We start from the raw sequence: 26,602 nt of genomic DNA, 5'->3' as shown, positions 1-26,602 counted from the left end.
TTCGTCCCTGTCCCTGTGCCTGTCCCTGTCCCTGTTCCTGTCCATGCCCCTGTCCTGTCCTCGTCGCATGCCAGGCTGAGGCAACACATTTGAAGAGGGTCGCTAACATCGGCACACATCGCCGGAGTCGAAAGCAGGAGTTGGCGGCAGAAGTGTGGGCAAGGGCAAGCAAAGAAATGGGAAACTAAAATGAAAGAAATCCGGCTGGGGACAGAGATGGAAATGGAGACGGAGACGGAGACGGGCACAGGGACAGACCGGAGAGGGGTTATTGGACCTGGTACATGTGTGCCCCAGCCCCAGCGTAGCTCTTACTCTGGGCTTGGGCAGAGGTCCTGGACGCCATGCTGCTTCGTCTCTGCTCGTCTGCTTCGTTTGTTCTTCGATTTAATGAAGGATATGCCGCATGGCTCACCTCTAAGCACCCAATCCCAGTTCCAAGCCCATTTCCCATTTCCCAGCCCATTTCTTCAACTTTCTTTCTATATTTCATAACTTTTCCTCCTGGGTCTACACAAAAAAAAAGTTTGCTTTTAGGCCCAAAAAAGTGGACCGGGGCTGGGGCTGGGATTGGGGCTGGGGCTGGGGCTGGTGCTGAACCCACCCTTCTACGTCCGTCCTGTTTTTCATTCCGATTTCGGGTTCCGTTTGCCCTCCCATTTTCCCCCTTCTGTCAGGTCTTCTCATCAAGTGCTTGCCTCTGGAGCGACTCCCGCTGCCGCTGACGCTGCTTTGCATAATACGAGGGTTTTCGGGCGAAAGAAAAAGAGTTTAAAGGGGAAGCAGAACCCAACCAGAGGCAAAGCAGTCACCTTGGAGTGCGGTGGAGGCAGGCACAGAAGGCTGGTGTTGCCAAAACGGCAGAGAAGATGCCAAAATTATAGCTACAAAAGCCAACGAAAATGTGAATAAAGCATAAAACGGTGGGAGGGCGAATGGGGAATGGGGTGATACTCGTACAACTGGAGATGAAAAGAGGAAAAAGGGAGCAAAAAAAATTCAACCCTTACAGCTTATCTGTGGAAAGCCTTGGCCAAAGGTGAACTTCTCATACGATTCCTCACCCTCCGTAGAAGTCCCTAGCAAGTCCATCATCAACTTTCACTTGTCCACCAAAAATGAAACTCCAATCGAAACTTTCCTTCTCCCCAATCAAACTGAAACAGATCTCATCTCCACTTACTCACCGGAGTCCAATGTCAAAAGCAATATTATGTTAGAGCTCCCATGTAGAGTCCTTCAATTATGCTCCTTAGTCAGGACCCTCTCCCACTCCCCATTCAATGAGGATGGAATTGAAGAAGCCGAGGAAGGAGAACAAATCCCCTGACCCGGAGGCAATTGGGGGTTGGGCCGTGGGTGGGGCACCCCTCTCGATATTGTCAAAAAGTAATTAGATTCGAGGTTATTACATAAGCGCAAACGAGCGTCCAAAATTGGGAGCACACACACATACTCGGGGCAGAAGGAACGTGGGTAATGGTGTGGGGGTGGGCGTACGGGCATGAATGTGGTTCTGGGGACACCAGACCTCCACCTCTCACATCTCTCGCTGACAATTTTTATTTCATTTTTGGTCACGAAAATGCGAAACAAAGTAGCAAAGACGACAGGGCCAGCAATGGTGACGTCGTACTCTGTCCTCATCCGTATCCCCATTCCCATTCCCATCCCCATCTTCGCCGTCTCAGGCAACAAATTAAATGTTGAAAATAATACAAAGATGTCCCTCCACCTCGCTCCTGGCGGCGCTAACGACACTGGTGACGCGCGCTCGGTTTACTCCTAGCACGGAGGATTACGGCACATGGCACTGCCTGGGGATGATGATGAGGTGATAGCGAGGCCCCAGTGCCATTGCCAGTGCCAGTGCCGTCACCAGCGTCTTCGCCGTCATGACAACCAGGCACAAAATCTCCAGGCCGCCAACTAACTCAACGAGGAAGCGAGGAAAGAAGGGGTGGACTTTAACTTCCACCCAGTGGGTTCTCGTAATTTCGAGCGATGAAGCCCGATGATGATGATGCTATACAGTCTATACAGTCCGGGGTGTTCCTAATCAAAAATATATTTTACTTTTCAAAGGCCAAAGGACAGGGACTGAGATGGAGTGGGAATGGTGGGAGGAGTGGGAGGGCCAAAAAAAAGTGAGTACCCCCAGAAAACATCGCATTTTTATTCATGTCGGGCTCGGAATTTCTCATTTTGGGTTGGAAAATGTGTCTGATTTGCATTTGGGCTGCCCTGGCTCTGGCCGAGACTGGGTTGGCCTCGGATGGGTTAGGACAGGGACAGTTGGCTGAAAAGGGTTCGGCACCGCATCTCTCGCCAAAGGGGTGACAAAGTGATTAAAAAGTGTGGCGAAAGGGGTTTGAGCGGGTTCCCAGCAGCAGCGAGCGAAGATGCAGGTAAAATCCTCAAGGAACAGTGCCAGAGTACGCTAGGGGTGGGGTTTTAGCTAAGGGTGGGGGCCCGGAACAGTGGCACTCTCCGAAACGGGGTTGGTTTTCGACTGAGATTTGGGTTTGTGCCTAGTTAAATTTCAGTTAATTGTGTTTCGCTTCCAAGTAAAACATTTGAGCATTTGATGGAAATAATGCTGGAAAAGCGGTGAAAATTCCCAGTTTTTGGTGGTGGAAACAGCTAGGGGGTGGCACGGCACGGCTCACAGAAGGGTTGTGGCTGTGCTGGCAGTGCTTTAAGAAGTTCTTTGATATACTCGTATGTGCGGATGTAGTTTGTGCCAAGTCATTTGTGAATCAAATGGTAATGCGAAGAAGAAAGCCTCCGCGTGTGCTGTGGGGTGGGTGTAGGCGGGTCGGGGGCTTACTTTGGGCTACATACTCGCGAAATATGCCGTAGATATTCTAATTGGAATAGCTGCGATGTTGGTGAGCTTCAATGATGAAGACAGGCTGGGAACGTCATCAATTCAATGACTGCCAGAGCTAAGCATGATAAGCCTCGAATTGCTTACGAGAGCGAATGTATAAAGCCGAGCGGAAAATCTCCTGTTGCGGTCATATTGAAAGTTAATTGAAAATCAAGTTAATGCGTTTAATTGAATGGCCGTATAGGCATATGTTGTCAGCGGCCCAGCGCTAAAAACCTGTACACAGACACAGAAATGCAATAAAAACATTAAGCGGCAACAAAAAAAATCGAGCGCACAAACATAAAGCACACATAATTGCTTACACACACAGGCACGCTGAATCAGCGGGGGAGTGCCACAGCGAGGGCCAGAGACAGGGGGACGGGGGAACAGAGATGAATAGAGAGGGAGAGACTGGGTAGGTGTAGGCTGGAACGGATGTGCTGTCGATGCATGGAGGAGACAGAGGCCCATGTGCATATTTATATGTGGAAAATTATATACAAACACAAACACACGATTCGCACACGGACTCCCCCGCTCGCTGCCCTCTTCCACACCCACACACAGACACACACACACACACTTATACAATATATAGAAAATCATAATGACGACGATGCATCATCGCAGAACAAAGGCGACACGCACAGAACCAGAACAGAACCGAACCCCGAACCCCGAACTGTGTACGAAACCCAACCCTATACAGGGCAACCCTTTATCCATCCCTCTGTGGGAGCGGCCGTGCCAGTGTCGGACAGGTGTGAGTTACACACTATTCGAGGGCAGGGATAGAGCCAGAGTAGTGGCAGCTTAGTCCCAGGCCAGAGCCTGTCCCAATCAGACAATCGATGCGTGCTGCTGGGAGGACGGAGGGTGACAATGGGCCCCTTGGCAAGCGGCGACACCAATGGAGATTACTCAAGGAGCTGCCTTCCAACTCTATTATCGTTCCGAGCCCCCTTTCATAATTATTTCAGTTCAGCTCAAACACAAATCTCATCCTAATACCATCACATCTCGCTGCAGCGACAGAGCCCCAGCCAAAGAGCGAGACGGAGCAGTGGCCTCTTGAAAAATAAACCCCCTGGATGTCCCTACTCTCAGCCCGACTCCCACTACTTCGAATCGAGTTGCATCCAGCCTGAACATTGTCTTGTTCTAATTATTATTATGGAAAAGTCTGCTGGAGAGAGGGAGAGGAGCCTGGAACCCGATACCTTGAGACACCCACGTCTTGAGGCCTAAAAGTATGCAATGTTATCGATTTGTAGGCCTTTTTGCTCCAGCCGACATCTCGCTCTAACAAACGCACAATAACACGCACTTACTCACCCACACACACACACACACACACACACCTCACTCACACATTCAAAACTCACACACACTTCAATACACCAAAAGGCTTAAGGGGCATTTCCATTTTTCTTAAGATAAATTTTGATTAAAATTTTCGACCAACACACACGTGAGATTTTTCCATCTCTCTCTCTCTCTCTCTCAATTTATCTCTATCTATCCATCTCGTTCCTTATGTACATCTCTCCCTGTTTGGCCTGCACTGGCGATGAGGCATTGGGAGGGGTCTGGAGGTTGGTGTTCCAGGAAACGTACTGGAACTGGCAAATGTCTTAAGAAATTGCATTTTCTTGTTGCAACTAAATAAAGGCAACTCATTGGGCACGGGGTGGGGGTGTGGCGTGTTTTATACATAAATGAGCAATTTTCTTTGCTCTTTGATAGGTGCTTTCTGGCTTTTATTCTACATTTTCGATTAATCTATGTATATTTTGACAAATATTTTTTCCCCCAATTATATGCATACATAAATATGTATGTGCGAGTATGTATAGCACTTATGGAACATTTTAATACGGCTTTATAGGGACTTAAATATGTGAGCTGATTTATTTGAATTTATTTTTGAATTTTAAAGGGTCTAAAGGGTCTGTTTGACAATTGAAAAGAGACTCTGAACAATAACAAACTAAAATAAGGGCAACAACGCAATGAGAGTGCATGACTTGAATTTACTTTAATTTAACTACATATTTTGAACAGGGAAAGCCACCAGCGAAAAGATCAAAAATAAGTAAATTACTCATTAATTTATTGTATTGACGACTATAAATCCACTCATAAGTATGAATGTTTTTTTGTCTGCCCTCAAACCCGAATAAACATTTTCATTTTGATAATTTCGAACACTGCACCACTACCTGATGCATTCAACCTTCAAGCTTCTGGTCAATAGTCCGACATCTGCCCATAAAATACTGTTCCCAGCGAAAAAGAAAAGAATGCGATTTCGGTGTGTCCAGTCAGCAATTGATACACACGCCCGTGTGCTTCCCTGGGATCCCATGGCCTGCCCTTTCTTCAAGCATTTTGCCTGGCCAGGCACTTGGCGCCCAAAACTTTGCTGCACTTTCTTCGAAGCTATGCCTGGCTCGCTCTAACACTTGCATGCACACACTCGAGCACGCCTTCGCTCTCTCGCTCACTCCTGCTGGGGGCTGCGGAGGGGGTCACTAATAAGAAATTTCCAAATTAAACCCTCTCGCTCTGGCAATTTGCATGCTGCCTCTGTCTAGACCAAAATGCAAAAATGTGCATTAGGCAAAGTCCAAGAAAGCAAAACGAAAACTTTTCGGACGCCAGGAGCAGGAGGGTCAGGAAACGGAAGCTGTTGCAGCTGCATGTGGTTTGCCAGTGTGTGTGTGTCTCTGTGTGTGTGTGGGCTGATGCATGTTCGTCTGAGTGAGAGGGTATGGTAGTGTGTGGTCAGCTTCTTAAAATACAGGCATACACATGCACGAGTCCAAAAATTCTTACAAGTAAAAGTAGAAATCTCTCGCTCTCTCTTTCTCCTCTCTCTCTCTCTCTGTCTTTCTGTCTCTCCGGTTTCCTATATAGCTGACGATGGATATGTATGGGCTTGTGTGAACTTAGGTGTGGGTAGATGGCTGGGCGGTTGCATGGCCATGCATGGGTGGGTGCTTGTGTGTGTGTGTGGTCATCTGATGTATGGGAAACTCTTTGGTCAGTTTTCTTGCAAGAAAATCTAATCAACACACACACACACACTGGAACAACTGCACAGGAGCCGAGCGGAGCTGTGGCAACGTTACGTATAAGCAATGCTGGACGACCGTCGTTTGTGCATAATTCGTTTGGGGGTGTGTGCGAGTGTTGCTGTGGAAGAAGGGCAACGAAGAGGTAGCGGAAGGAGCGGAAGGGACTGAGTCTGGGGTAATTTCTCCCAGGAGGTCGCTCACATATACATATATAAATGCTTTTAATTTGCACAGGACGCACGCACAAAAGGACCTTAGGAGTGCAAAATTTTGAAGAAAATTCTGCATACCAACTGGAGCTTGTGTTGGGAGCTGAAAGCTCTTTGGGGTCTGAGTAAATCTTACAACATTTGGCCAGCTCCAGAAGCACAGAAAACGTGGGACAGCATTCCGAGTGGAAGAGGGACAGAAGCAAAGACAGAGACAGAGAATGTGAATGAGAAGGAGAGAGAGCGAGAGCGAGAGAAAGTAGCATGGCTGTAGTCGTTCTGTCTTATCTTTTTACTTGAAAGCCTCCGCTCCTTCTGAGGTTGAGTGGGCGTGTAAGAACTACGTAAGATCCGAGCCGGGAAGGGGTCCATTCCAGGGTCGGGATATGTATGCATTCACAGTTGAGTTTTGGGCTTTACGCATGCATAATCAATGCATTTTCTTCAAAATGTCTAGGCCAGAAAAGGATAGAGACGCGGAGAGACGGATAGGGAGAAAGCCTGCTCGAGTATAAGAGTGGGATGCGTTCAGCTTCTAAATTAGTTGCAAAATATAATTCAAGTTCTTGGTATTTTCGTATGTTTGTGTGGGGTCTTTGGGGGAATCCCTTTTGCCTTTTGACGACTGAAAGTCCCGGAGTAAATTCAACGGAAATGAGAGCTTCGTCCATTCCGAACAAATGAAATTGTTGAGGGAAAATGAAATATCTAATGGCTGCCAGTAGGGGGCATCGTACGTTGAGGAAACTTATTTTGACGAGTCACGAGTACTGAGTATTATTGAATCAAATTGTATACAGCATTCTTTTATTTCAAATGCGGTAATTGAAATCCTGCACTGACCGCTCCAACCATCGGGGGGTGAACAGGAACAGGAACAGGAAATGGCCAAAGGATGTGCCTGATGATTGCGATAGTTTCTATGGGTGAGATTTGCATCTTTCTTTGACATCCCTCTTATAGTTGGAACTTCATTAAACTGCCGAAGAACCTTTGTGTCAGCGTTCCCTGCTCCCGCTACTCATCATCGCTACTCCATCCTCTCCCCAAAGATTCAATCCAATAAAAAGCAATTACAATCCAATCAATCGGTCATATCAATTACGAGTGCAAAAACAACTGCTGGCAGACCGCAAAACTGACTCGAATGATGAATCAAAAAATTCCACTAACCGAACGAGAAAAAATAATAATGTGTAAATCCCGGCTTCCCCCGTCAAATATGCAAATAAAAAGGGGAAAAGGAGGCACTCCCTCTCTGGCAGGAGCTGCTCCTTGATGGCTGTTCCACTTTTGAATTGATTTCGCCAAAAGTCGTAAATTCCTTTGGCAACTTTCGCCCGTTCAATGGCGCATCCTTTTTGCTGCTGTTGCTTTCATTTATTGTTTGGCTTTTGCTTTGGTTTATTTTATTTTATTTCGTTTCGTTTTGTTTCGTTTCGTTTCGTAGTGGTTTTGTTGCATTATTTCTGGCCAAACAAAAACGGAAAAAGTGTTGAAAGTCGGGATCCTCCATAATGTTATTCAAAGTCATACAGCCGAGTGTGTATGTGTGTGGCGGAGAGAGCGAGCAACCAATACAATGGAAAGGTCGCTCGACATCCTCGTCATCGTCGTCGTCGTCGTTGTCGTTGTCGCGGGTTTTCGTCTCTCCTGCTCATCGCTCCACTGCCTCGTCCTCGTTTCTCGTGTGCCTCGTGTTTGTTTATTTGCATTTCCGCTTGAGTTGCAGGACTCGCCTCGCTCTCTCTCTGTCTCTCTCTCTCTCTTTGAGCCTGATTTTGTGTGAATGTGTGAGTGTGGGTGACTCAACAGGTTGTTGTGTCTGTTGCTGCCGCCGCCTCTGTTGCTTCCATTGTCGTTGAGGTCCTTTTTTGCTGCTCGCTTTCTAGTTTGTCTTTCTTGCTTGTTTTTTATTTGTTGCTTCAAACACTTTTGCCTTCGCATTTCTTTCCGCTTCTCATGTGTCAGTGTGTGTGTGTGTGTGTATGTAATGTGTATGTGGCTGTGTGCGTGCTGCCCCCAAGCCTTGCCTTGCCTTGCCTTGCCATCATCCGCCTTCCGGTTATGCTTTTCATCTTCTCTTTGCTGGATCCCGACGACGCTCTCGTCTCGCTCTCAACTTCGTTTTGTTTGCTTATTTGTTTGTTTTGCCTCCACTTTCCACTTTTTTCCTGCTTTCTTTTGTGTGTCTTCAGCAGTCTACGACCCCCACCTCCCACACTGACTGCCCGCACCACCCTTCCCCCCACTGAGGGGATAATTTTCTTGGTCGCCTGCTTTTCTTTTTTGCACTTTTATTATTCCGCACACGGCTCAACTTTTCAGCATGTTCTTTTTAGCTTTTTTCGATGGCAGCGCAAAATAAAATGAAATAAAAAATACATTTTCGTCAAGGACGTTAATTGTTTTGCTTCTATTTTTTTCGTCTGGCCTGTATACGATTGTGTACATGTGTATGTGTGTGCAGTATATACAAGTGTAAAACTGTGTGTAAGAGAGAGACAGAGAGAGAGAGAGAGAGAGTCCTTTGACTTTTATTTTTGCTTTTATTTGTTGGCGTCGCTTGTTTATGCTGTTTTTTATTGCCTCCTCAATTTGCGTGCACTTTGCGGCTGTTTCTCCTGCTGCTGTTGTAGTGCTGCGTGTCCTTGCCGTTATTTTGATTTCTTTTTGCACTTTCTTCCGGCTCACACAGATACTTGTGGAGATGCACACACATAAACACCTCCCCTCTGTTTGGGTGCTGCCATAAGTGGCGTTTAATTTATCAATTTGTCGTCTGCCAAAGGAATTCATTATTTGATTGTTCCACTCATTTTTTCTACCGCCGCCTCTGTGTCCCCTGCGTCTCTCTGGGACACTGGGACACTCTTTGATCAGTTAGTTCTGTTTGCTGTCTGTTGTCTGGGGTTAATCTTTTGTTTATTCGTCATCAACATCATCGTTCCACTTCGTGTTGCTTTTTGCTTGTCGCCTGCTGCCTGCTGCCTGCTGCTTGCTGCTGCTGCTGCTTTGTCCGTGCATTCAACGGAAGTTCTATTGGCAGCAATGAAATGTTCCTCCTTTTTGCTTCTTTTTGTACTTCTTTTAGTGTTTCGGTAATTGAAGTCAAATTGTTTATTGGAATGGATGGAATATTGATTGAAGGAACAAATTGTCTGGACTCTGCCTATAACGCAGTGTTGGAGCAACATTCATTTATCCATTCCATTTCAAACTATCTACGTCCGAGTAAATGGAATTAGCCGAACCTTCATCCGAGCATATGTATGTTTTTTTATGTCGAAAAAATATTTTAAAAAATCAATTCAAGTCCAAGAGTTTAATGAACTGCATAATTAAACAAACTAACAAATACGAGTATATGAAAAGTCAGAATAAAAGTATGTCCAACTTCGAACTCCTTCAAAGTCAAAGGAATAGCTCCGCCCACACTCAATAAAGAAAACAATCTTCTAGGTTCAAGGGGAAAATGTGACAGCCTGAAAATATAATCCCCCTCAATCCCCACTAAAGACACCGGACCCATTCGAATCTTGCAAGTAATTAAAACACAAGTCTCGGCGAAAGCCAAAATAAGTAATTGCCACCTTGTTCAGCAACTTTCCGAGCTCATCAGCAAACACAAGAATCGTCCAAGGACGGTCACAAAAAAGTGAAGAAAAAAGATGCAGAGATGAGGAAAAACTCCAACCAAATTGACAAATTAAAAGCGAGTGAAAATTTTGAAAAAAAAACCAAAGAATAAAAGAAAGGAGGAAAAGATATCTGAAAAGGAAACAAGCTGGGAAGCCCAGTGAACAATTAAGCGAAGGGGGATTGTGAATTAGAAGACAGAAGGGGGTGTCCGGAGGGTGGTCGGGAGACGAATCGACAAGTTTCGGGCGCGCAATTATGATTATGGGTGCGTCTGCCTCGGCCATATCCACCTTGGACTCCGGGCCGAGCTCCAACTCCAACTCCATCTTCGTCCCACCCAAATCCCACTTTAATTGTTTTTCTCTCTCGTCTCTCTGCTCCATGTCGGGGATGCTGCCCAGTTGCCTGGATGGGAATTCATTAGAGCAGCCCAGGGGGAAAGGAAAAGAGAAGAGGCTGGGCCTGGGCCTGGGCCTGGGTCTGGGTATGGGCCAGTGGTTACCGGTCTGTCCCTGGCCATGGCCATGTCAAAGTGACTCCAAGACGTTGTCTTGGCTTTTTCCCCCAGCAAAAATTGCAATTTTTTCCATCGAAGGCGAGAAGGGGCTGGGATTGGGACGATTGTCTCTGCCTGGCAGCGTCTCAGTGCTCTGTTCTCAGTCTCCTGGTCCTGGCCGTGGCCCTGCCCCATCCACGGGCCTGCCTCAGGGGGTGTGGCCGGGTAGCTAGGCAAAAAAAAAAGGGATTCGCATCCTGCTTGCGATAAAAAAGGGGGAGAGAATAAGGACCGCTGCCTGGGCGGGCGGGCGAGCAAACATAAAAATGCGTTTTTGCCTCAGAAGTCCCTTTCTGAAAGGATGCCGAGAAGGAGGGTTGGGACGGTTCCCTAAAACAGAAAGTAATCAACCCACACTCACACAGACACAAAGGGCAGAGAGAAAGAGAGAGGGAGAGATTGAGATAGAGATAGAGAGGCGCACACTCTGGCGCACAGCGACAGAACGAGGACGAGGACGAGCACGAGAACAGCGTCTCCACCTTCACTCATTTGCACAAAACACACCCACAACTTGGTCCGAGCCGGCGAAACTTTTTTTCGCTCCAACATTTCTGTTTTCCACGTGGGGCGGGGCGGGACAGGCGGGGCATTGTTCTTGTGCCGCCATGAAAATTAATGAAGAAGTGCCCGACCCATGTTCCAAAGGCACTAAAACTCCGTCGACCGCCCAACGACCCACCGCCTGACTGACAGACGGTTCGGTTCGGTTGGGTTCGGTCTTCCTCTCCGGGTTTCTTCTGGCTACGACTTGGTCTGGTGCAGGGACAAGGGCTGTGGTCGGGACCGGTCGTGGTTGTGCTGCTAGGGGTGCGGGTACGCTGCTGGCTATAAATTCCCTTTTTTTTAAGGAAGTCTCTCAACATTGGAATGCGTCTTACATAAATGTCGGCGTACAGTTGGCAACTTAAAGATTTCACTTTAGAGGGAATGAATAATGCAAATAAAAAGATTTCACTGGAGATCAATTGAAGATGACTAAAATGTGGGACTACTAAATACCATTTACCCATACCGCTGATTGTTTGTCGTTTTAAACTAATTTCAGAACTAAATAGATAGCTACCCAGAGATCAAGACAAATGATCCCGTCGCCGGGGGGTAGAAAAACTCTTTTAAAAATGTCGAACGTCCAAAGACAATATCTGCAATATCTGCTAGACGGTTGAAATGTCCATAAAAAATGGTTGAAACAAAAGGCAATGGAAACCCGATTTGGACACACAAACGGCGCATTGGGCAACCAAGCGAAGCCAAGCCGTAGGGGTGGGGTCGCGACTATGCCTGGGTCTGAGGGTAGCCCCAGAGCGCCCCGCACTGAGTCACCCAACAGGGAAAGAGGGCAGACACAGGCAGACACACATACGGTCAAGTGGGAGTTGACCCGCTCACATTTAGAGGTGCTCGGACGCGTTTGGGCTTGCCATCCCTATTTTGGGGGGCTGGGACTCCGAAAGGAGACACTGACCGGCAACTGTCGCTAGATGGCGCCAGACGAGACGCGCGACACCGAACAGCAGCAGCGACAGCAGGACACGGATGCACGGATGGGGACGACGCCTTTGCTTTTAGCTTGATTGCCAAGCCTAGTTAACTGTAAAGTTTTATAACTTTGGGTGGCCCCGGCACTGTTCCCCATGCCCCATGCCCCCCACCCATACCATCACATCACATCACACCACCCACTCACACACACCTTCAGCTCGACTCACCTCGAAAGCGTTCAAATCGGTTGGTTTATAGCACGCGCCAACTCAGGGGGCCCTTGGCCCTCATCCTCTAAGCCGTGTTTGCCTCGTCTATCGTCCGAAGTCCCCCTTTAGCCCTCTCTGTCTCTATCTATCCTTGACAGCGTCGACGTTGGTTCGACCCTTTTAAAAAGTCGTCAATACTTGGGCTGCACATCCACATCCACATCCCACTCCAGGACAGGACAGGACAGGACAGGGCGAGAGGCAAGCGTGCAACGGCCTCTGCTCTGAACTCGGAGGCAGGATGGGGGAAGGAGCCATGAACGGACACGAACCCGTGCCGTACCCGTACTCTTTCCCATGCCCGTTACCGGACGAAGACCAGGCCAGGACGATTACTAGAGCCCAGGCGTCTATCAAATTCCAATTTTGGTCCCTTTTTTCCTGCTCTCTCTGTTGGCATTCAAAGTTTATGGCGTCTTTTTAGCGTAAATCCTGCATGGCATTGCCTGGAGTCCGGTCCTGCTGTTGCACCCTTTGGGGATCGTTGCCGGACCACGGACCACGGCCCCAATCCAATCCCAGTCCAGCTCCCTTCCCTGCTGCACCCTCGCTCATGGCAACGTATCGCTGGGGCAGCATCTTCAATATCCTCAGTTGTCTCTTTCTGGCCAGTGGCCACCCGTTCAAGCCACACCCAAGCCCACACACTCGGAGCAGCCAAGAGGAACCGGGTACGGCTACATTTTTATTTCTGTCGTCTCATCATAACGTGTTTGTCGTTGTACCGTTTTTGGGTTCCATATTATTTTCGTTATTTTTTGCCAGATTTTATTTTTAGTGCCTAACCTTTAGAGGCAGTTATGGTGCTGCCCAGCTGGTGTGGCTTGTTGACTGGCAAGTGTGGAAACCGTTCCTGTCCCGTCTAGAAAACTTCCAGTATTTGGAATATATATGTAACTGCTTGGCTCACCTCTCAAACAATACTCAAAATAGGTAGAGGATTCTCAGTTCGGTGCGAACAAAATTCCACTATCCCTCCATTTCTCTATTTTCCTATTTTTCCTATTTTTATGAAAGCTTCGCTAGCACTTGCCTGCGTGACGTTCCATCTGTGTGTTTGATTTGAAACCTTAATTTTTATATTTCTCTTTATTCAGACTGGCCAGGGAATTCGTGAGAAATGTAAATTATTCGGTGTCTTTCAAGAAGATAGCAGTCAGAATTATAGCGATAAATGTTCAGTTGTTATATGCTGTTTATATTCTCTATGGCAGGTAAGCGATTCCACCACTGGGCAATCAAAATATTTCCAATTCTGACTGCGAATTCCCACTTTGTTTACAAACCCCACCACACAGAGCGATAACCTTTCGGCTAATAATGATCGTGTACTATGTACGAGCCTGACCAGCCAACTGAGGCGCAACTATCAGACAATACTACGGAGCTCAGCTCAGTGCAGTTCGGGCATCCAAAGTGTTCACAAGTGATTCGCAAATATTGAGAATGAGTGCCGCTAGTCTACAGGTCTGCTTGGCTAGCTTGCTGCTGCTTTGTTTCGTGGTAGGTCAGACAATTTGCCCTGTTGCAATCCCACTAATGAGGTCACATCGTATCAATAGTATCCGCAGATGGGAGCAGCGTATCCCAGTGCCGAGGGACCCAGCCAGTGGCTATTAGATCAGGCCAAGGCGCTGCAAATCGATGACGCGACTTTTGGGGAATTGTGGCGCACCAAGCAGCCGGTGGTTATCACCAAGCCGGACGCAGACGGTCAGCTGTGCTCAGTGACCTACGAGCTATCGGCGGACGGAAAGAGCATCTCTCGATTAACAAGGAGGGAGACTCAGCCTGCAACTGCCGAGGGACCCAGCCAGTGGTTAGTGGACCAGGCCAGAGCGCTGCAAATCGATGACGCGATTCTTGGGGAGTTGTGGCGCACCAAGCAGCCGGTGGTTATCACTAAGCCGGACGCAGAGGGTCAGATTGGCTCAGTGACCTACGAGCTATCGGCGGACGGAACGAGCATCTCACGAACTACAAGGAGGGGCACTCAGCCTGCGAGACTGGAGACGAAAGTAGACGCGTCTAAGCCCAATGAGGAATGGGAGCCAGTGCCCAATCAGCTGCAGCAACAGTTTACCCCGATTCTTGGCACGGATCTCGGATTTTCACTGCGGAACGGCTTTGGCAGCGCTTTCGGCAGCTTCGGAAGATCGAACGGTTTTCCCCAGAGGCCAGCTAATTGGCCATTCTTCAACCAGCCACCCGGGATAACGCCACGTACATACACCAAGACCGAGGTGGATGATCAAGGACGCACTGTCACGAGTGTGTCGAGCTACTACAGCGGCCCGTTGCCTACGGGAACTAATATATTCGAGACGCAGTTTCCAGGTTCAACAGCTCCCAATCCCTTCCCACCACTCCCTGTCCAGCCCAGCCCACACAGCCCACACAGCCCTTCCCGGGACAAGCCTGGCCACCCAGTCGGCCTTCATTGGGCCTTCCCCTTCCTGAACTGGCTAGTCCCCCATCGACTACACCTCTACCTTCCCTGGCTCCTAGCTACGGACTGGAAATATTGACGACCACAGCTCTCCCGTCTCTCGACGATTTTTTGCAGCAGCAGACGACCCCCAGACTAGAGGGAAACCCAGATGATAGACCTCCGCCTCCACTGCCCACCAGACGACCACTGGCGAATGGTCCACAGGAGGGCGACAAGTCCATCGAGGACTACCTATCGAAGGTGAACCTCAGCCCTTCGGATATATTTGCCCAAAATGGAGAAGTGGTCAAGACCATTGTGGATAAGGATGGGCGTGTCCTGAGTGTCAGATATGTCCTGAGCACTGTCAAAGAGGAGGAGCAAAGGCCTCAGGAGCCACAGTCCACCAAGTGACTTAGTTTTTACACAGATTAGCTGCCATTGAATGCGAATAATGGCATCAAGGAAATACGTTTGAGCATCAATTAATAAATGATTTTATAAATAAAAGCGCTTATCAGTAGGGGCTTTGCCCGTACAATATTGTGAGGGGTCTGAGGGAATATTTTGTGGGCCAGCAATTGATCTCGACATCAACTGATACGGAAAGTGCCCAAGCGTAAACATTAGTTTCCAATTGTCACTTAGATTCCATACTTATACGTATAATATAAGAGCACCAAGAAGTTCCAAGCTTATGCTAATAACTTACCTGAAACGCCTCTCGCATCTCTACAGATTAGAAACTACAAAGCGCTCTAAAATATTCAAAATTCCAAGCAAGCTAATAATTGTTATTCCTAAAAATAAGCGTACTAAATAATTTGGATTTTTTAGTTTGCTTGCCAAATTCATTAAAAAGCATAAATGGTTTTGTATAACTAATTTATTACAAAAAATGTCTTTTGTTTTGCGCTAGCAACTGAGCTGTAAAGAATCGAACGAAAGAAAATATATAATTGCAATAATCGAAATTCAACGAAAATAGTGTTTAAATAATAATAAAAATTAATAGATTAGGCATGTTAACAACATTATTAAAGCGAAAAACATATACATAAATTGCAGCCAAAATAATTCAAGCATAAAGAGATCAAAAATTATAAAAATAATAGCGAAACGAAACGAAACGGAATGATAATTTCAATTTGAATTTCAAAGCAAAATGATTAACAAACAAAAAATATTGCATAATTTTGTGCATAACGCATTGGTGTGGCCGAAACGGTTGTTGGTGTTGGTGTTGGTTTTGTGGAGGTATAGGTGTGGTTGTTGTATGTTTTCAGAGTAGTGATTGCTGTTCTGACAGAACTCTCTCGCTGTCAGTGTCTTTTTCGCTCGTTAGCATTGCATTAGTTGCGTTACATATATAAGCCAAGCATGTCAGAGAAAAGAGAAACTAGATTAGTAAAAAATGGTTTGTATATCAAAAACATTTGAGATTCGCAATAGGTGGGTGTCTTAAATCTAGTCGAGGCGGTACAATTGAATCGAAAATAAACGGATGGCGAAACCCTTCCGACGGCATTTCTAACTAATTAAAAGCGTTGGCAAATTCAACAAAGCATAAAAACAATTACAAAGGGAATAAATATTTGAAAAATTTGTGCATCTCGTGTGCATAATTTTTGTTTTGCATGATTGTACTTGCTAAATTGTTTTTTGTGCAACAAGAAAAATGTGTGTGTTTTTTTATTTTTTTTTGCATTTTTGTAATTTTTTGCAGTTTTATGTAAGTTATTAATAAACGTTATAAATCGCCAGAGGCATTCAAATTTAATATGTAATAATATGAAATATATGTATATCGAATTGGATTTCAATGGAATAAAAGTAACTGATTTGTTTGCGGGAATTGGCAATGTTTGGTCATAACAAATAGTTTTTGTCGTCAAAAAACGAAAACTATCAAATTGTAAACATGTGATTATCCTAATAGACAAATAGTTGTTGGAAAATGTAAAGGTAAAGTATAATAAAATTTGGATTTTTATAATATATTAGTGAAAGTATTCGAAATGATTTGAGATCGAAGCTCTTGAGCGAAAATGCATCTCTTTTTTCAATATAAAATGGGACGGAAACCTTCTGAAGAATACTCGCACGTTGAAAGACAGTTTCTCTTAAGTCTACAGTGAGTACTTAAAGTCCTTACTCACCAGGTTATCAAAGCGCAAGGCATCTTCGTCGCTCAGTCCCATGCTGCGCGTCAGCTGCAAGTACGTGGAGGTAATGGGCTTTAGTCGCTCCAAATCGAGTGGTGGCAGTGGCAAGGACAGCTCCACATGCGGCATGCCACGTGGCTGGGGAATGCGAAGCTCTGGCAACGGCCTGGGCGGACTGGGCAGCTCCAACTTGAGCGGGGCAAGCACGGCCACTGGTGTCGAGGTCGAGGCCGGATTGCCGTTCTTGGGGCTGCAAAATAGAGATTTCGTTAGATTGATCGGTGTTTGGGTCACTTGGGGATCGGGAGGCGTGGCCACCGAGGCCATCGGTGAGCGTGCCCGTGACAAACTATCTGGGGAGGTCTTGAAGGTGGTAATGGAAGCGGACGGAGTCGTCGGCAGTGGGTAGGATGCCCTGGGAGGGGCCGGACTCTTGCTCTGTGCCGCGGTGGTTGCTGTGCTTGTGGTAAGGGTCGTGTTGGGGTAGGGGTAGGGGTAGGGGTAGAAGTAGGGGTTGGAGTAATAGTGCTGCTTGTCGTGGTGGTGGTTGGATAGCTGAGACTTTGCAGTAGGCTGCTGCCGTAGAGGGGCGGCGCTAGGACCGGTTCATGGAGCACCGAGCCGCCGGCGTAGAAGCGTCTCATGAAGTCGTAGTACTTGAGGAGATTATCCCGCGACTTAAGAAGCTGCATATTGAAGCCCTGGGGCTGTCCCTGGTTGGGGTCGGGGCTGGGATTGGGGTTGCTGTGCTGCTCGGAAGTCGAAACACTTGGCTCCGTACTGAGAACTCCCCCTGGTGGACTCAACGGACGCTGCAACTGTGTCTTGACCCGTATCTTGGGCACGCTAACCGGTGTGGTCTCGACAGCCGCCTGGGCACGTGGTTGTATCGCGGTGGGACTGGGTGGAGGTGCCCCGAGAACATCAAGCTGTGTGGCACTGGCACTGCTGGCAGCAGCGCCCACCCCTGCCACGGGCGCTGAACCCTTCAGATCGGCACTTGAGTGGCGCCGCCGCTTGGCCGTGGGTCCCGCCTCCAAAGAGCTCTCCGTATGCGATGAAAAATTCAGATAGTTCTCCACTTCCGAGGAACTCTCATTGCCGGCCAGCTCTGAGTCCTTGCATCCTCCCGTCGGCGAGGAGGGTCTGAGGTTCTTCTTGCACTCGGGGCAGATGGTGAGGAAGCGGGTGACAGCCTCGCGTGGCAGGAATGCGTAGGTTTCCGTTATCTTGGGGGAGGAACAGAAACAAAGTGTTTAAATTGGTTAATCTCTGAATGGTTTTCCAAGTTCAAAGCTGTGATCGTGTGATCGTCCCTGTACACTACACTCACAATTCGGTAGGTGCGCTTTTGACCCGCATGCATCCCGCTGCGTCCGCCCAGCTCCATGTGCACGTTGTAGATGATGTCGAAGAACTCCTCCACACAGGCCACCTTGCGATAGATCCGACGACCGAATCCCTTGCTCGTCGATGCGGCGAACAGATCCACATCGCCAGGGTTGTCCGAGAGAACTGCGGACACGGGAAGAGGCTTCAGGCGTCTTCGACTGCCCGCAGACTCTTCGTATCCGTCGGGACGATTTGTAGTGAAACCTGCATACAAACGCAAACAAAGAAGGAGTGAGTTAAGTGTTGATTTCCAGGAAGCAGCTCCTTCGAATCGTACCCTTTGTCTTCACCCAGAAGCGAAATTTGGAGCTATCCGGGCGACTGTGCTCCTTGCCTTCCAGCGCCTTGAGAATACGCGCCTTCTTGCGCAGCGTTATCGTCTTGGTCTTTGCCTGATCGCCGTAGGTGGTGAGGGCCCAGGGCTGGAACAGCTCGTAGATGATCTCACGCTGACCCACGGGCTGCTCCAGCTCGTCCACATCAGCATCATAGGCCGTCTCCGCCTCCACCTCACCCACAGTCACCGGCGAGCTCTCTTCGCGCTCGTCGATGGCATAGAGCTTCCGCTTTCCACTCCAACTCTCCGCCAAAGGAGGCATCGACGAGGCCACCGAGGACTGTGGTTGGGGCGGAGGAGGTTCAAGCTGGTCTAGGCTGTGCTTGCGACTTCCATTAGACTGTTCCATGATGGGCATGCACTGGGGACTAACTCAATTAAATTTAAATACTCTAACAATCAGATCAAAGTCCAAGCGATAATGGATAGCATTGGGATGTGTAATTAGAATTTTTGTGGTTGGGCTCTGCTGTGTTGTGTTCTATTCTTCGTTGGTTGGGATTTCGTGGGCGTTCTGAAAGGGAGAAGGTCACAGATAAATTTGTAGTATTTTTTTAAACCAGTTATTGATAAAGTCTAAGGCAAATACAGTTTAGTCTACAAGGTTGAAACCATTCATAAGAACTCGTCTTTGTAGCGCCAAGAAAATATGAGTATAACTTGAATTTGTATAACCTGCGTAGCACTCAAAAGTATCCTGCTACATGGTTTTATATTTTCTTTCAATTAAAACGCAAATATATTAAAAATAAACAAAATATTTTAAGTCCATTATGGAGATAATCATCTGATGAATTTCGTAAACATTTAAAAATATTATGTGCATAATAAATAAAATAAAATAAGAAAAATAAAATAAATAAATAAAATAAATATAAATAAATACAATTCAAGTTATTGTTTTCAATTTTCAATTTTCCGAGGCTACTAAATACAGAACTTCTTTTAATGTATTTCATTTGAATTTATAAATACAGAAACAGTTTATATGGGAATATTGTCGGATTGGCACTGCGACTTTGTGGAATGAAAGGGATGTGGGGAGGAAGATCTGACCAACTTCTAAAGCGTAAAGCACATTGTTTTCTTTTAGTATATTTAATGTCTCCATTGGCCTGGACTTAACGAGGTATTTCCGCACTCTAACAATTTAATATTTCATATACTCGCATTAATCACTTGTCAACGTACTTCTGATGTGGATTTGTATATCCACTGAACATTAGCATAAACACAAATTTGGTTGTAACGGAAACGTGTTAACAAAGATTTAACGAAAAGAGTTTTTTTAACAATATCAAAATTAACAGAAATCCCACAGAAACGAAAAACAAAAGTCGAAACTTATCGGCCCAACAAATAACCAAAGCCGAAAAGGATCAACTTAACAACAGCGAACGCGACGCGACCGAATGAAAGTTCAAACTAAACTGACGGACCAAGTGATCATGGTCCGGCCGAACACGTCTCGAAAGGAAGGATGCTGCTGACCAGGCGAGAACGGAACGACTTCAGGGTCCAGTCGAAGACAGCCTGCCAGATACAAACCGGTTACTCCTGCGGGCATCTTTGAACTTTGTACGCACAAGTCAACGGAGGCCAGACTGCCAAAAGGGGGTAGGGAACGGGAACTGGCTTCTCGCATGTATCTTATAGTACGAGTATCTCCCGAATCGGTCGAGCAAATATCCAAGTGCCTACCTCAATAAGTGGCGCAATCGAAGGGCAACCAACCCGACGAATTTCGAGCAGCTTCGCCCAACCCGACGCTGACAAGGCCTAGCCCACAGCCACCCCTAACTTGGGCCACGGCCACGGATGTTTTGCATTTTTACGTAGCATATTTTCCGGCTGCTTCGGAGCTCGCGAGAGCAGCTTGCCGGCCAAATATTTTTGCTCATTTTTCTCGCACGCCCGCGCTCAGTACAAGACGATGATGACGTTTAGATGCCGGCTCTTCCCTGTCAACATCCCCCAAATGGCAGCCTGTTGCGCCTTTTTTTCGCCTTGAAGTGTGCATTGTTTTGTTAGCTTTGCTCTGGCTTGTGGCGTCATATGTTGCTCTACACATAAAAGTGTTGTTGGCGTATGCAAGTTGAGTACTCTTTTTGAGGGAAAAGGATTACAGACCCCAATGGGTTTGGTTATAGAGGGGATCACATGCAATGTGTGTGCCTCACTAATAGTGCATTAAGAAAAGCAGGCCTGCTCAAAAGCAGGCTTTGAAAAGTTGAACACATTTGTGTTTATATTCGGGTCTGGGACTCCTGCATTGGATTGGATTGTCTTAGGTGGTGGTGGGTCTACTGTCTACTTAAGGGTTACTTCATTCTTCATTCTTTTGAATTTCATTGCTTTTGTTGCTTATCTTGGTATTGTCCAAAATTATCTTGTCTTGCTATTGGCTATCACTGTCCTAGAACCGGCTTTTTCTGAGTGTTTGCTGTGCCGCCCCTTCCCCTCCCATTCCCTGCCTCTTTTCTTGTGACTTCTGTCTGCATCTCAGCATCTGAGATCCCGCTGTCCCAGAGTTCAGCTTAATTACTGGACCGGACACGTAAAGCTGCTGAAAATACAGAAAACTGGTTGATCTTGAACCGCCAAAATGGACAACTGTCAACTGTCATTTGTCTGAATTATTCGTTCATTATGCAGGCAGCCGCACTTTTAATGTTTATCTTGAGATCTGTAGGAAACAGCAGTTTTGATGGGGAAAAAAAAGTTAAACTAGAAAACATAAGAGTAATCGTTTTTAGTTCTTTTTAGTATCTAATGTTTTTAAATTTCTTGAATTTTCTTGCAATAAAACTGCATGTGAAAGAATTTTGTAAAGAGAGCTAGAATAAAAGATTATGATAACCCAATGTTTTTCCGAATTATACTCTCCGAACCTAAAGTTAAATCCTAATCGAGGCAATGAACTAGACCACTGGTATAATATTGCACTGCCTTAGTGAGCGATTCGGCGGGACTGAAGTGGGAGATTGCTAGACTCCTCCGGCCCCAACTCCCCACAACTGGCTGACTGTCCAGCAGCTCATTAGTGGACGTGCTCTCATCGCTTATGCATTGAAATTGGCAGTCACTTGTGAAAAAATCAATGCATGTCTGAGTAATCGATGTCCTAATGGAATATCTAAGCTAATAGTCGTGAGGTGGGGCCATTCATCGGCAAGCCAGATGAAGCTAAATGGTGACTCCCTTCGAGGACAATTACCGAAGCAACTTATAGACAAACAATGGATGGCTTTTGGCCATTTGGTGAGCTAATGTTTGGCCGCCTGGCTTGCTGGAATGGAGCTGCTCCGTGGCATTTGGCATTTGGTTAGCAATTAAGCAACTGGCCAAATAGCATGAATAAATCGACTCGCCGGCTGAGTAGTTGATCCAAGGAGAGCGGCTGGTTCCATCCGCAAGGAGGCGGACCAGCAGTGCAGCATCTGCGGCAGGACATTAAATACAAACAAGTTTCGTGCGGGGCCGATGGACGAAGAAAACATTCTCACGCTCGAGCCCAGCATCAGCATCCGCATCTGTGGCAGGACATGGAACTTTTATAAGAAATCCCTCTACCGTTTTCCTGAACTTTCACATCAAAATTTCAACAGATTCGAGCCCAGAACTCCAGCGACCGATCCAGGCCGGTTTTCCAAACTGGACAACAGCATCAACTGACGCTGAACTTTGACACTCATTCCGGCCAAGATGAGCATCAACCCTTCCCTTCCTTCGTGCGAGTAACCAGTTTGCTCTGCCGGTCAAGCCCCAGCCTCCGCTGGTCACTTGGTCTCGGACTCAGTATTTGGGTTTCTGAACCTCGGGGTGGGTTTCTCCTGGCTGATGATCTGTATATGATTTGGCCCGCATGACTGTTTTTTCTCTGCTTTTCGGCAAAGATAATGTCCAGTTTTGGTTACTTCTTTGTCTGCCGCTGAATTGCTTAGCATTTTCGCTGATCTCCCTGATGATGCTGTGCCAAAGGACACCAATAAAAACTCCACACGTTTTGCATCTATGAGAGTTTTTATTTGAAATTTGTAGATAAAAGCCAAGAGCTCAAACCGGTTATATTTCCGATGGCCTGTTTCCGCGCTGTACTTTTTGGGTATTCTTAAGGTTTTTCTGCTGATTGAACTATGGGAATTGACCTCAAAAAATTATGCTGCAGGGTCTACGGAAAAATAATACTGAAGGAAAATATTATTAGATCTTGAATTAATTTAAGTTCGATTCGTTTTAAGATTTTGAACAAGTCTCTTCGTAAAATTTAATTTAATTAAATGCAAATACAAAAATATGTACTAGATTAATTTTTCGTTTTTATAAAACCAAAAATTCGTTATCTAATCCGATCCAAGCGGAACAAGTATCAAAAACTTCCATCGTTTCCCATTTTTGCTCAATTAATAACAATCGATATTGAATAAAGGAAATATTTTGCAAACTATTAAAGTTGTTGTGAATTCTAGAGATTTAAAATGGTAAAAAAGGAATGGGAGATTGTATAATACATTTTACTGAAACCAATACAGAGCGGGATTCTATAGGGGATCGGGGCAGGGAGTTGCAGTGGGGAAAACTGATTCGTTGCAGCCTCGTGGCAGGAAGGCAGGCAGATAATGAGGCTGCAGCAAAGGGTTTTGCGAGGGGGCAGTGGACCGGCAAAGGAAGGCGCAATTTTACGCACAAAAAAAGGGAGATGGATGCCATTCCCGTGGAGAGGGATAGCGGGTGCGGTTGGGTAGGAGGTTGTAGGTAGCTGCCCGAACAGAAGGTGGCTGGGGGTGTAGGCTTAACAACGCAACATAAATTAACGCATATTTCAGTTGCAATTTAAAAAGCGCACAAAGCGAACGGAACTGCTTCGGACATCGACGACGATGTCGACGCTGGCTTTGCTGCCAGAGTTTCATTCAATTGTTGTTGCTTTTGTTGCTATCATTAACATTTTTGTTGTTGTCAAAAGTGCCAGCACAGCACAGCGCATTATTGCTGCAGCCGCTGCCACTGCTGCTGCTGCTGCTGCTGCTGTTGCTGTTGCACGCACAAAAAACGAGTAAAACAGACAACGCCCCAAATGCTGGAAAAAAACACCCAAACTCCTGTAAAGATGCATCGATGCGCCTAAAAGTATGCAACGCATTGGCTGCCCATCTGTCTGACTGCCCCTGCAACCCAACCTGCCTGCCACCCATCCACCCACAGCGCACACATACAGAGGCGACTCCACTCCCCACCCTGCAACTCCTGTTGCTGTACATTATTTACCTCTTGTTCGTTTTTTCCATGGCTGTGTTTTTTACAAGTTTTATTGCATGCGTGCGCGAATGAAAAATAAAATATATAAAAATATATACCGGTACCGCTCCAACACGTCGCCGATGCCATAGCCGATGTCGACGCCAACGCCGATGTCGACTCCGACGACGACGACGCCGACAGCACGCACACATTGTGCTGCCCTCCACCATTGGCCTCGTGCCGGCGACCGCTCAAAAAATGAACAAAAAGCAAGAGAGATGCCCAAATGTGGAAACGCGTGCAAGCAAACGGGCCGGAGCGATTGCACAACGCTGTCCGGGCCCCAGGATCCGGGTACGTACATAGGTGCACTGATTGCCACCATTGAGAGGGGAAATCCACGCGGGGCTGGGGGAAAGGCGAAGGGGCAACGGCTGCTGCAGCGGTGGCCATAAAAAACCCCACGACAGCCGCTGGGGCCAATGGTGCGTATGTGTGACGTCGGAAAATGTTGGGTAAGGACGGGACGGTGGAGGAGGAAAAATAAATTAAAAATGGTTTGAGCCACTGCCGCCGCTGTCGCTGTCGTCAACGATGCTGTTGCTGCCGCTGCAGAGCTGCATTTTCCACTCGCATTGTCGTTTCTTTTTTAAGCTCTTTGCAAATATATTGAAAATTTTTCTTTTTTTATGGCCACATTTATTATTTTATTTCGTTTTTTGCTTCTTTTTTATTGTTTGTGTGCCTAAAAGCACACAACATTTTTTAATTGGGTTAGTAATTGAAATTTATCGAGAGGCGTCCACGCACCGGGCTTCGACCTCAGGGGCCAATCGCGTACACAAAGCGCCAAATGAATTCAAATGCACGGGGAACAATACCCATACAAAAAACTCGTTTAAAAAATTAAGCTAAAAAAAGAAGAGCACTGGAAAAATATTGGGATTTTTTCCGGCATTGGATATTTGAGATTTCTGCCTCTTTTGAGTGTCCCAGGCGAAATCTCTATTTGAAAAATATTCGGAGTTCCTCATAATTAAAATATGTTTTACATAGTCTAAATATATTCAGCTGAGAACAGAATTCTTCTTTAGATATAAATGGAAAAGAAAAAAATAGAAACTAGAAAATAACGCCGATGTTTTTAACTGATCGATTTATTTTTCAGTTATTCATAAAATACAGTCCTTATACCAAGCACTCAAAGAGTGGGTATTTATGGTATTAATAACCGAGTCGTAATGGCCGTCCGTCTCGTTTGTCACCTTTGTACTTCTCAGGGACTTAAAGAGCTTCAGCCACAAGAATTCATTTGAAGACTATTGTAATATCTTACTGAATCATGTTTGTTCCAAAATTTGTCCACTGTCCTACCACACGCTCATGTCGGGAAACTCTGGGTGAAAAGAGAAATGTAGAATATTTTGCAATAGGTAAAATAAGAGCATAAGCAGGGCGCCGGAATATATTTCGGATGTTAACAATTTGGATATCATATAATACCTAAGATTATTTTAATATCATAAGGAACTAGAAATTATTCTGACAGCGGTTCGATTTTCGATCGGTAAGTACTCAGCAAAAATGTGTACACTTTTACACTTATTTACAAAAGTGACAGATAAATTAAAAATCATTTTTTAATAAATTACTTATTTTTAGGTCATTGAGTGACGAACTTTCTTAAATGGAAAATATTTTCCTAATCTAATTGGATTGTTCCCATTGTTCTTATTTATAATTGCAATAGTTATTGGCATTTTGGCAGGACATACTAGGCTCTTTGTCATAAAGTTCACACAAAAAGAGCAAAGTTCGCACAGAAACAAAATCACCGACACACAAATGGAGGAGATCTTTCGAATGCTATTTATCCATCTATTCTCGTCTGTGTGGATAAACAAATGCAAAGTCCAATTATGGATGTTTGTGAATAGATTCAGTCGTTTGAGGCTTCAACAGCTGCACAAATGCCGGAGCTTGAGAAAATCGAGCATCAAAATAGAAAAATGTCATCATAATATAAATTACAAACCTTCTTCTGGATGGCCCAGCCTTACGAGTACATGCTGTGCATGCTGTGCATATTTGTTAATAATATTGTATGTCTTCCTTGAAATTAGATACAGTGACGTACAAAAGTATGAAGTACATTGTATGCATTTAAGGGGGGTATACAGTACACAGCCCAATAGCAATAGCAGCTCCACTCCCAAGTCAAGTATTTATGGCCCACTGCAGAACTGGTTTGGGTTTTCTTGAGAAATTTACCAAAATAACCCCTGAGAGAATATTGAGTGCAGAAACAAAAACTGCAGCAAAGTGCATTGGCAACAACAACGACGAGCACAAAAATGCAATTACCAAAATGATAACAAGGCCTACGAACACATAAGGATACGATGGACGGAGTCCTTCTTCTTGGTCTTTGCTTTCAAGCTCAAGATGTTGCTAAGGTTATTTCGGTGCGTCAGTGTGTATGTGTCTCGAATGTGTATGGAGAGTTTATGTAGATGTGTGTGAGTGAAGTGAAGCATAAAATATATATTAATATATACTAAGGCCAAATAAATATAGTCTCATTCCGATATATGGATACCCTTCAATATCCATAATTTATATTTTTCATGGGATGGAATTTCGTAAAAATCTTTTACATATGTACTTATGTATATGCATTCTGAGCAGATATTATAAAATAAAATATTACTATACAGTTATTTCATTTTACTTTCATTAATTTATCTCTAATACCAAAAATAAAAATGGTGTCAAAAAAAAAGTTATTGAAGCAGATCAATCAAGCCCTAACTTCAATTGATGATCCCCATTCTCCAATATGTTAAATTGAACTTATTCTTCACTTAATTCGAATACCTGTAAGGTTATTTACATTATTCGACAAAACGCTCGCTGC

The 26,602-nt window shown here is 45.7% G+C and overlaps 2 protein-coding genes across 2 annotated transcripts in view; one reads left to right on the top strand and one right to left on the bottom strand.

The window, feature by feature from the left end:
• LOC111079821 (homeotic protein female sterile) overlaps positions 1–18,724 on the bottom strand; it is a 63,597-nt gene extending 44,873 nt beyond the window's left edge. The window contains exons 1-4 of the mRNA XM_041595264.1: positions 18,385–18,724; positions 18,049–18,311; positions 17,240–17,944; positions 16,710–17,192 (exon numbers count right to left, since the gene is read on the bottom strand). Of these exons, the coding sequence (XP_041451198.1) occupies positions 16,710–17,192; positions 17,240–17,944; positions 18,049–18,311; positions 18,385–18,706 (1,773 nt within the window). The 5' untranslated portion in view covers positions 18,707–18,724. The remainder of the gene's footprint in view (positions 1–16,709; positions 17,193–17,239; positions 17,945–18,048; positions 18,312–18,384) is intronic.
• Positions 13,510–14,682, top strand: LOC111079591. Its single transcript, XM_022374826.2, has 2 exons — positions 13,510–13,622; positions 13,682–14,682. Exons 1-2 carry the CDS (start codon positions 13,566–13,568, stop codon positions 14,645–14,647), a joined length of 1,023 nt encoding a protein of 340 aa, XP_022230518.2. The 5' UTR covers positions 13,510–13,565; the 3' UTR covers positions 14,648–14,682.
• Positions 18,725–26,602: the final 7,878 nt, after the last annotated feature.

Source organism: Drosophila obscura, unplaced genomic scaffold (genome assembly GCF_018151105.1).
Source record: "Drosophila obscura isolate BZ-5 IFL unplaced genomic scaffold, ASM1815110v1 contig_46, whole genome shotgun sequence".
NCBI classification, from domain to species: Eukaryota; Metazoa; Arthropoda; class Insecta; order Diptera; family Drosophilidae; genus Drosophila; species Drosophila obscura.
This window is presented reverse-complemented; position numbering and strand designations above follow the sequence as displayed.